The sequence below is a fragment of the Orycteropus afer genome, unplaced genomic scaffold, assembly GCF_000298275.1.
Source record: "Orycteropus afer afer isolate SDZICR_OR568_19922 unplaced genomic scaffold, OryAfe1.0 scaffold00063, whole genome shotgun sequence".
Lineage (NCBI taxonomy): Eukaryota > Metazoa > Chordata > Mammalia > Tubulidentata > Orycteropodidae > Orycteropus > Orycteropus afer.
In genome coordinates, this window is record NW_006921650.1 from 8,922,286 (window position 1) to 8,934,253 (window position 11,968).

Here is an 11,968-nt window from a genome sequence, read left to right on the forward strand (position 1 = left end):
TTTCTGAGGCAGTATCACTACGGCCCAACCTTCCATATATATATATATATATATATATATAATCTCATAGTAAAGCCTCAAACAACAGTCTCCAATGCCCTAAAAATCCTGAAATAATCCAAATGATTTCACAGCTTTTGATTTTATAAATAAAATGTAAAATATCAAAAAACGAGTGGATAATAAAGATTTATTTTCTTACAGTGCAATTTCTAATGAATGTCCTGGGCTTGGTATACAATCATAATCACGTAAAAAAAACTTCCATTTCTTCTTTTATAGTATTCCACAATGACATCTGCTATTCAGAATCATTACTTAATTCTGCAACTCATTACTGCAATCAGCTTCTTACTGACCCTCCATCAATCCAAGAAATAACCTGTTATGTTCACTGCACTGTACTCTGCTTCCTAAAGACAGGAAGGAAGATCTACTAGGAGAGCTTAGAAGACATTTTAACAAGAGTTAGAATCAAAAGAAGTTTCACATCACTAAATCTCAGTAAGCTAGAAAATCCAATTAAGCATAATACTCCATTTGCCAGCACTGCAGTTAATCCAAATCTTACTGATTGTCAATCAAAACTCTCAAATTATTTAAACATAAGAATTTTTATTTAATGTCCTTGGTTTCTTACTGAGACTCAATTGCAATGAATTATTTAACACAAAACTGGAGGGGCTCCAACAGAGTCATTAGCATTAATAAGTATACAGTTAATGTGCCTTAGAAGAGGAGTTTAATGGGCTCCAGAACCTGCCTATGTGATAGTTTGGGTCAGAGGCTGAAGCATCCTAGCTAATAATGCACAAATCAACACCTTGCTCTCCCACACTTCTTGGCTGCAAACTCATCTGAATGTAAGGACTCCCCAGATATATTCCTAACTACAAATATCCAATACATGCAAGAAATAAAACAAGGACTAAGTATTGGTTGCCCACCATAACTTTACAGTCATCTTAGAAAATTTTTTGTTTACAGGCACAAATTTTTTAATTAAAAGACAACAAAGAAATCTCCACAAAACTTTGATTCACTTGATGAAAATTTGCATATTTTAAGATGCACTTTTATAAAATGTTTTTTAAATAATCGGATGGAAGGATGACTATAATATTTATGGACACATTTAACAGTCCAGGGTTTTACTTTGTTTTAAAGGATTAAGCACATTTATGCTCAATTTCCATTAGCACCTTCATTAACATGGATAGCGTGTTAAACAAGCGAAACAAAGGCTACAAGGTTTTTAAGGTCTCTAAGGGGTTATTTTTCCGTGCTCCTAAGATTTTCTCGCTGAGTACAGTTACCTGTGCAAATGAAAGTTATTACAATAGAGAGAATAACTACCCCTTATTGTTAAAAGGTGTTTCCTATGGCCAACACTCGAAATCTAACAAACCCAATCCACGTGACATTGCTGTCACCCTATTATATAGCCTGTGACATGGTTTTATTCTTAAATGTCCTAAACATTTCTAGGGAGGTTTTTATTGGTCGGTTGGTTTAAAGACAATAGCCCCAGAGCTCTAGTAAATATGAGTTCGGGAGACTTATTACTAAACGTCCAGATAACTTCAGAGTGTGGATTTCTCTGGAGCAATGGGAAGATTCAAAGACCACGGGACTAACATCTAATCTCGCTTTCTAGGGCCCGAAGTACTGAACAAAAGGTCCCAAGGTATCTGTCCCACTTCCCTTTAGGTTGGATGTGCTAGACAATACTACAGCAGAACGCAACGTTTCACCAATTTCCAAAGCTAAATTATTGACACTCTATACCAAACCCCGCACGCAAAAAATAACAAGCAGCGCCAGGAGCAGTGGGGGCCAGGGCGTCCCCTCGCCGATCCCCCGCGGGCGCGAAAGTCGGAGTGCTAGGGGCTGAAAGGCGGAACCCAAACTGTAGACTTGAAGTCGTTCCGAAAAGAACTCCCAGGTCCTAGGGAGAGAGGTGTCACTCCTTCACGTCGCTGCCCTCCCCCAGGTCCCAAGCACTGTCCCCTCCTACCCTCGTGTGCAGGGCAGCGCGCCCTGCGCCAGCCCCGGGTGACCGCCCCACTGCTAGTGCCTGGAGCGAAGCGGGGCGCTGGGCCGAGGGGAGCTGGCGACGGGGGCGCCGAGCGGGGTGGTGATCGAGGCAGCGCGCTACTCACCAATGCGGCTGAAACTCTCCGACAAAGTTCTCCGCAACTTCTTCATCTTGCCGATCTTCTCGGCAGGCTGCGGTTCAATGAGGTCGCACATCTGGGCAACGCTGGGCCCGGGCAACTTCCCCAAACTGGTCCAGAGCGCAGCGCAGACAACGGCGAGGGAGCGCGGCGCGGGGAAGGCGGCGCCTACTCCTCCTCCACCTCCTCCTTTGGGCCGAGGGGAGACGCGCAGGGATCGGAGGCGAAGGGCCAGTGGCCAGGCTTCGCTCGGGCCTGGGCCCCGGCTGGGCGGGCGGGCCGGGGCGTTCTACGTGGTGCCGGGGGCGGCTGCACTCGCCGTCGCCGTGGTGGCCCCGCGCCGCGCCGCCGCCGCCCGGCTCATTTTCCCTCCTTTGTAATTGAGAGAAGCGCGGCCAGCGGCCGGCAGGGGGGGCGACGCGGCCGGAGGCGAGGGCGGAGGCGGGCCGGGAACAAGGTGCGGTAGCCCGTCGTCCCCCAGCGCGCGGACCGCGGGCGGGGCGGGGAGAAGTTCCCAGCCCCGAGTTGCGGGTGCTCAGAGAAATAGAGCCACGGTGAGAAATCGCCACCCCCAACGTCCTCCGTCGCCCTCCCGCCACCGCCCCGCCTACCCTCGCCAGAGGCCCGGGGCGCGGGATCCCGGTGCGACCCCTGCTTCCCCCGTGGAACCCGCGTCCTCTGCTGCCCTCCGGGCGGGGTTCGCGCCCAAACGGCGCCCTCTCTCGGTCGCCCCCGCACCTCTCTGGGCCCTGCCCACGCCGCCCGCGCGCTCGGAGGCCTGAGGCCGGAGCCCGCGGAGGGAAAAGGCAGGGTTGGAAACCGGCCGCCGCTCGCGGAATGGAGGGGGACCTACCCAAGTGGGAAAGGGCTTGAGTCCACTGCCTTGAGGGGTGTGAAAAGGGCGCGGAGTTGTTTGAGAGACTGCTGCTAAGACTGCGCCCAGAACAGAGAGGGGTGGCCGTAAGGTCTCAGGGAAGCACTCAGGTTGGTGGGTTTTTTGTTCCCCCAGCCGTGCCGAGGGCTGTGAAACATCCGAAGGGAAAGGTGGGCCTGTTTTTTAAGACGGTCAAGTGCAAAAGTGGAAGCTTAAACTGTAACCCCCTGGAAGGCAAGACCGGAGCTCTCTTTTCCTCATCCCTAGATGTCATCCCTGGATGACAGAAAGGAAGGTGGATATGATTTTCTGATTTGAATACCCATTTAGGCAATAAATAGCAAACTGAAACACTTGATCTATTTCTTTCCCCTTGTAAAATACATTTCTGAATTGGAACACTTAAGAGGCCTAAAAGATGCTGCCTACCTTTTCCCCTACCTCACAAAAAAAGGAGTGGGGACTTTTTCAATCCCAGGACAAACAGTTCAGGCAGCAAACACACACTCTTCATTCTAATATAACTTGGTGCATCAAGCGCTCTAAACTTCTCCCAGGGGAGAAAAAAGGAAGCTGGGGGAGGGCCAGAATGTTTTGGTTTGGGGCCAGCAAACTCCTTATGAATAGAAATGTTAGCAATCTTGAGTCATCTGGCTTTGTAAGTAATAAGAGCTTGTGAGAGTGTGGCAATGTTGTTTGAGTTAAAGGAAGTTTTGGGGAGTTTGTGTTTTGTTAAAAGATTTTTATCTTAAAACAAAAACTAGCCCCCTGCCTTCCTTAAATTGTGAAGTAGAACACTTTTAATTATTCTACCCAGCTCTGAGCACATTATAGAGTCTGAATAGATTGAAGATGATAGAAGTAAAGCCAAGTGGGGAGCAGAGGAGGGTGGGGAATTCTTCAACAAAGTGAGCCTGAATTAAAACGCAAGGATACTTTGTCTGGTGGCCATATCTAGATATTACAGACAACTCAAGAGTGTGCTCATACAGGAAAGAGTTCGACTTCTACCACTTCCTCAGGTTAGTTAGGGAGAAAGTTATCAGCTTTGGAAAGACAAAGCAACCAATCAAAACACTGATGGGTTCCACAAGACAACAAAGGTGAAGAAATATTCATTATTTTAATGAACTTTGATTATTATATGTATATGGCTGTGCTATTATTCACTCTGACAATGCCTGTTTTAAATATGCTTTTATTAAGTATATTTTTACTGTACCTCCCCAGTATATCTGATTTAAAAAAAAAAAAAAAGTCATACTGAAGTATGGCATCTGCATACAAAGGTATACCAAAACTAACCCCATTACAATGGAGTCAATTTTTACTCATAGTGACACCCACTGGGTTTCCAAGGAGGTAAATCTTTACAGAATTAGATTGCCCCATCTTCCTTCTGCAAAGCAGCTGGTGGATTTGAACTGCCGCACTTCTGCTTAACAGTCAAATGCCTTAGACACTGTGCCACCAGAGCTTCTTATATAGGATATAGTAAGTGAAAGGGAGCTCTGGTAGCATAGTGCCTAAGGCACTTGACTGCTAACCAGAAGGCTGGCAGTTCAAACCCATCAGCCACTCCTCAGAAGGAAGGTTGGGCACCCATCAGCCACTCCTCAGAAGGAAGGTTGGGCAATCTATTTCCATAGTGATATTGCCTTGAGGGGTCACTATGAGTCCGGTCCGACTGGACAGCATATAACAATAACAAAAGAGTTAATATTAAATTTTTTTTTTTTCTTCACTTACTGTTGCTACCAGACCTACACATAGATATGTTTCTATATGCATAGGAAAGTTCTGGAAGAAATAATAGAAACTGTTATAAGTAGGTACCCAGAATAAATAGGACTAGTCCTTTTAATTTTATACTTTTACATACAGTTGGAATGTTTTACCAAAGAATCCTACTTTATAAATATAACAATATTTAAAACATTAAAGTACATGTATTTCCTTTTTTCCTACCCTTCTCCAAAATTTCAACTCCTCCACCTCCCCCAAAAAACTTTACCTAATTACAACAGTATACTTAGCAGGAAAAAGAGTTGTTAGTAGTGGACCAAATAAAACTTGGTAATTAAGAATAACCAACTTACCGTTTTATATGCTTATCTGCTTCCTTTCTCAATTATATATAAAAATGGCTAATTTTGCAAGCAACTGAGATACAAAGAAAAAAATTTCCCAACTGGATGTATATAAGTTATTTACATCTTTTCTGGTTTCAGTTCTTTGCATAGCTTTTTGTTTCACACTTGCCTGCATCTTAAATTGTAAGCTCCCTGAGAGCAGGGACCCTAAGATACAAAAGGCACAGTGCCTGTTTCATGTTGTTGTTGTTGGTATGTGCCGTCAAGTCGAAACCTGACTCATAGCGATCCCTCCTTGGGTTTCCGAGGCAGTATCACTACGGAAGTAGGATTGCCCAACCTTCCTTCTGAGGAGTGGCTGGTGGGTTTGAAACCGCCAGCCGTCTGGTTAGCAGGCAAGTGTCTTAGCCACTATGCTACCTCCTGCCTGTTTCATAGTGGATATAAATTAAACGTGTGTCAAATGAATATAAAATGGATTGCTGCCACTGAGAATTGATGTATTGTTCTTGGAAAAAAAGATGACTATCCAGCATCTGTGTGCCATGTGTATTTTCAGTAGGGGGATGGATCCATGCCAATCTCTATCTGAACTTCTGGTTCACAAGGTTATAGTTTTGGCAGGCCTGACTTAAAGGTTCAGTGTCTGAATACAAACAGATGAGCTTACCTAGGGACTGAACCCAGCATGGGTTGACTTCATCAGATTCATCAGTTAAAGCATGCACATGCATTAGGCCTCCAAACCAAAGCAAACTCACTGATGTCAAGTTGATTTCAACTCATAGCGACCCCCCTTGGGGTTTCCGAGGTGATAAATCTTGAAGGAAGTAGATTGCCCAGTCTTCCTTCTGCAGAGTGGCTGGTGGGTTTGAACCACCAACCTTCTGGTTAGCAGTCAGATGCCTTAGGCACTATGCCATCAGAGCTCCTTGCTTTAGGCCTAAAGTAGTAGAAATGATGGCTGGGAACTCAAGGCTCTGTCACTAATTGGCATGTAGCCTTGAACAAGTAAGGAGCTCTGGTGGCACAGGGCCTAAGGCATTTCACTGCTAACCAGAAGTTTGGTGGTTCAAACTCACCAGCCACTCTGCAGAAGAAAGATGGAGCAACGTACTTCCATAAAGATTTACTGCCTTGGAAACCCAGTGGGGGGTCACTATGAGTCATAATCAACTCAATGGCAATGGAAGTAAGTCATTTACCAACTTCCTTATCTATAAAATGAGGAGCTTGAACTAGATAGACTTTAAGAACATTTATAGTTACATAATTCTGTATCTAAGTTAAATGGTAAAATTGTCCATCTCCCAGTTTATATGCTAAAAGGCAGATATGTTAGTGAAGAATAATTCATACATACATAAGAGAGACAAAGGTCTACTTACAAAAACTATTTAAAATTTAAGTTACATTATTTCTAGTTATATTACACATAAATCATGCTTTTATTATTAATAGATCTTGTCCATATGAGTATCAGGCTAATATACTGATAGTAGATATTAAGGGAAAGAATCCTATTAATCCTAATGAGGTGAAATATAGATTAAATTAGAATCCAAACTACCAGCAGAAGCAGATTTACTGAGCTGAAACAGTATGAAAAGATATTATCAGAGAAAGAAATCAATGAAACAGAAATGCCAAGAAGGTGGAAAATAGAGTTGAAAGTGAAGTTAAAAAGAGAAAATATATAAATATGTTAATTAGTGTAAATTTTTAGAATTTAGCCAAAACATAGATAGTTAAAAATTAAGACATATAGCCCAATGTCATTTATTAAAATGGTGGAAACCTACATAGTGAAATAACCTTTTAAAACTCTAAACATTCACCCTAGTTAATTATTTTTAGGATCAAATATTATCTTCCTTTTTGAACACATCCAGGAACTGAAGTAGCACGAGGTTAAGAGACTTATAACAACTTCCCAGTGAGTCATCAGTGAAACTGGTACATGAAATCCAAAACTCTTGTCACTGACTTTTTATGTTCCAACTGTTGGACAGTGTCCAGTCCTAAAGGTTCCTTTTTTTTTTTTTCTTTTTGCCAAAGAACAAATTGAAATTAGAAAGGGATGGAAATAAAAGTTTGCATAAAGCAGTTTAGTCTCATGAATGCAGGCTTGGTTTTTGGTTTTGGAAGGAGTAACTAAATTGATCTACTTGCAAATGACTGTTGCTGTTGCTGTTGCTGTCAGGTGCCATCGAGTCAGCTCCAACTCACAGTAACCCTGTGTCCAACAGAACAAAACACTGCCCAGTCTTGTGGCAGCCTCATGATCCTTGCTATACCTGAGCCCCTCAATGCAGCCACTGAGTCTGTGCATCTCGTTGAGGGCCTACCCCTTTTTCATTGACGCTCCACTTTACCAAGCCTGCTATCCTCCTCCAGGAATGGGTCCCTTCTGACAACATGACCAAAGTAGGTGAGATGAAGTCTGGTCATTCTTGCCGCAAGGAGCATTCCAGCTACACTTCTTCCAGGACAGATTTGATAAAGAAGTTGTGAAAACATCCAAATAATGTCAAGTATAAATAAGCTCAGAATAGTTTTGAAGAAAACTAGTAGTTCAAAGCACACACAGAAATATTAGTAAATTTCCGTGTCCTGTGAAACCACACTTAAAATGGCAGATCATTCATGTTTTTCATCAAACTATATAATTTGTACTATAGGAGTTTCTATGAGAAAAAGATTTACACAAAATCTAACAAAGTTGTAATTCACTTAATTATATCTTTTAATGTTAGTTATGTATCTGTTCTAGATGTGCCAGTAACTAAAGGATCCTCACTTTTTATCATCATCAATTTGAATGTATCATATTGCATTCATCAGAATTGAGCTTCAGAACTACTTCTGTAAAAGAATTCTCGACATGGATGTGAAGTTGGTCAGAAGCTAATACTTCAGTGAACTAAAACCTTATGGCTTTTGGTCAGCCAAGACAAGTACTGTTAGGAGCAATTAAGCTCAGACATGGAGTGCTTCTGTCAAAAACATTCCAGTCTTTCCTCCCAAGACCCTTGACAGTTAGTTCATCTGCATTCATACGCCTATTCTTATCAAGTAGTTATAAGCCAGAAAAAAGTAACCAGAGGATAATTATACTGATGCTGTCATCTCATTCCCTAGCTAAAATGATTTACTATTTGCAATTTTAAAATGTAATTACAATATTTTATAGTTTTATAAAAAATATAAATTGATGATCTCATTTTATTTTAAGCCATACTACTCCAAAGGACATTATCATCATCACTATGTTAACAGGGATTAAGTTTAGAAAAGCCAAGAGACCACCCCAAGATCACCACACACATTCCAGTTTTAGACTGGTTACCAAAAAGTTTTCTTTTATAAAGCATTTTGTAGCATGATGTGTGTCATTTTCTTTTTCCTTTCACATATTTCAGGTAAGGAGTACCAGTGGCACAATAGGTAAGCACTCAGCTGCTAACTACAAGGTTGGTTTGAACTCACTAATGGCTCCATGGTAGAAAAACACTGGTGATCTACTCTCATAAACATAACAACCAAGGAAACCTTATGGGGCAGTTCACCCTGTCATATAGGGTTGCTATGGTCAGAATTGACTCAAAGACATACAACAACATTCTTTAGGCATCATTATGGTTGCTCTTATTGTACAAAAGGAACCTCTTCTGAGTCTGAGGGTTCAAGGTATTACATGAATTCAAACAGGTTAACAGATGGATCAGAACTAAATCCCAGCACTGTGTTTTGCTTTTTCCTACCTCATGGAGAACAAATTAAAATGTATCAGACAGTGTACACTCAACTTTAAGAAAGAGGCTCCTTTCTACTCTAATTGGTAGTTTGTAAATGAACTAAACTTTTTAAACTCTCACTAATTGAACCACTGCTACATGCTTGACACTCAAAGATATTGCTTCTAATTTACCATCATACTATGAGGTATATTTTATTGTCCCATTTTACAGGTGGGAAAACTAAAGCTCATAGAGGTGAATTCATTTCTTAAAACCACTCAGCTAATTAACAAGTGTGGAAGTTGTAGCAGAACTAAAAAATCACAGTTTTGCCAGCTTCATTGTAATAACTGATTGAGGCAAATAAATCACTGGATGTAAAGTTGTTGGGTAAAGTATATTAAACAAAATAAACTCACTGCCGTCAAGGAAGTCCCAACTCATAGCGACCCCTCCTTGGATTTCCGAGACAGTACCTCTACGGAAGTAGATAGCCTAATCTTTCATCTGAGGAGTGGCTGGTGGGTTTGAACTGCTAGCCTTCTGGTTAGCAGTCAAATGATTAGTATGTTAATAATCCTCTATGGATTATATTTTACAATGGAGATATTGTTATGACCTTGCCCAAGGAATTAAATATAGCTTCCCCAATAGGGGACAATCTGACATCATGTACCCATACTGTTGTTGTTGTTGTTGTTGTTGTGTGCCGTCGAGTCGGCCCCGACTCATAGCGACCCCTCCTTGGGTTTCCGAGGCAGTATAACTACGGAAGTAGGATTGCCCTACCTTCCTTCCGAGGAGTGGCTGGTGGGTTTGAACCGCCAGCCTTCTGGTTAACAGTCAAGTGCTTTAGCCACTATGCTACCAGAGCTCCTACTCGTCATATTCTTGCCAAAAATATGTTTAATGATCAGACAAACTCAGAATGTAAGATCTTCTACAAGATTTCTGATCTGGGCTTTTCAAAATATTCCCTGTTATGAAAAATACAGTGGATTGTTCTAGATTAAGAGATTAAAGAGACATGCAACCAATGTTAATGCATGAACACCAACTGCATCCTATTTACAAAAATAAAATAAGCCCATACAGTAATTGTGGTGGTTACGTTTGTGTGTCAACTTGGCTAAGCCTGGTTGAGTGGCTGGGCAGCTGAATGGAGTTATTCCCCATGGTGAGATTAGTAATTAACTCCATGGTGGAATCTATTGGAGCAGCTTTGGGTATGTGGTCTGCTTCCCATATATAAGAAACAGCTTTGGGAACGGTCTTTAGCTTATGGCATACTTGAACCCTGCATGTAGTCGTGTCGTTGTTCAGCAGCCTGCCATGCTCTGCCCACCTTGGGACTTTCAATAGACTTGAATTAATGGCCTGCCATGTGGTTTGGTAACATCGGGACTGTGCCTTTTTACTTGTCAACCTTGGGCTTGTCAGTCTCAGCAGCCAGTAGCTGCCAGAGTGAAGAGATACCTCTAGCTCCAGTGGGCCGGGAACAGAAGACAGAGCTGAAGCCCAAGGTCAAGGGGCTTTCACCCAGCCCGTAGAGCCTGGAACTTTGAACTCGGACTTAAAGCCTCCAAACTGTAAGAGAATAAACTTCTGTTTGTTCAAGCATCCCATTTGTGGTGTATTCCTGTCAGAGTGGCACTAGGTAACCAGAACAGTAATAAAATATATTTTGGGGAATGAGAAATTTAAATATCAATCATGTAAAGTTATTTCTCTTGTAAATGACAATGGAATTTATAGGTAAAATGTCATGATGTATGCAGATTACTTTCAAACACTTTATATATACAGTAGTAGTTGGTAAGGCATTTGGTTGCTTACTAGCATATCACCAGTTCAAACCCACCAGCTGCTCCATGGGAGGAAGATAAGGCAATCTACTTCCATAAAGATTTAAGCCTTGGAAACATGATTGGAGTCTCTATGGGTTGGAATCGACTAGATGGGAGTGAGTCCCATATGTCTATCTATGTAGATATATATCTTGGCTGAAAGCAGAGAATACCAGAAAAATGTTTACCTGTGTTTTATTGACTATGCAAAGGCATTCAACTGTATAGATCATAACAAATTATGGATAACATTACTGTTTCTGTTGTTGTTGTTAGTTGCCGAGGTCCAGCCTCAGCTGTGGGTCTCTGGAGGGAGAGGTGGTGTCGGCGAGATGATGGAGACACACTCACACAAGATGAAGATGTGCCCCACATAATGAGGTGGCCTTCTTTATTTTATACTGTATTGCAGATTACAAATGACAAAGCAAAATGACAAACCCACAATTCTAGGTACATGGCTGTGGGCTATTAACTTTCCAAAACTTATAAAACTATTATTAAACTTATAAACTAAACTTATGTCTTATCTTATCTAACTTATCTATCATTAACAATATAAAAATAAAGTGTGCTAGACAATGAGGTTAACTAAAACATGAAAAAATGGTCAGGGTGAAGAATACAACATGGGGCCAGAACATGTGACCCAACCTTGTGGTTGGCACTATTCTCTGAATTACCACCAGTCTGGGGGTGTAGATGGGTCTGCATAGTCCAGCAACATATACTTGTGGCCTTTTAGTTTCTTAAAATAACTGTTCCATTGCTTGATTAGAGCATGTCTCTGTGCAGTAGTTTTACATCTAGGCCCTGATCATTTTAATCTCTCTAAAAAAGGGAGAGAGTTAAAAGGAACTCTTTTTCCATCTACCCACACCATTCTTTTACTTTCTATGTATGCCCCAGTATAAGGAAGAGGAAGGTTATGCCATCGGGAAGGTTTAGGCTCCCCTCCCTGAGGAGGATACCAAAATCTACCATTAATTCTATAAGCTACATTAAAAGGAGGCTTAACTGTAGGAGGCAGCCACTTAGGCCAAGGTTTCTTCCTATCAGGAGTAATCCCTTTTCTATGTTGTGTTGCAGGAGTTGGTATTGTAGGAGGTTGAGTAGCCATGAGATCTTTCCACCAATATGAATTCTCAGTGTCTTTAGGATTCCCAGGGGCCTTTGCAACTCTGGCTCATCATGGGGATTTCTAGGAAAACCGGGGTTTTTGGAATTGGAAATCAGA

General features: G+C 41.9%; 1 protein-coding gene across 1 annotated transcript in view; it reads right to left on the reverse strand.

Annotated features, from left to right (window-relative positions):
• The window catches only part of CDK14 (cyclin dependent kinase 14), an 835,387-nt gene extending 833,134 nt beyond the window's left edge, over positions 1-2,253 (reverse strand). Inside the window, exon 1 of the mRNA XM_007939825.1 lies at positions 2,163-2,253. Within this exon, the coding sequence (XP_007938016.1) occupies positions 2,163-2,253 (91 nt within the window). The remainder of the gene's footprint in view (positions 1-2,162) is intronic.
• Positions 2,254-11,968: the final 9,715 nt, after the last annotated feature.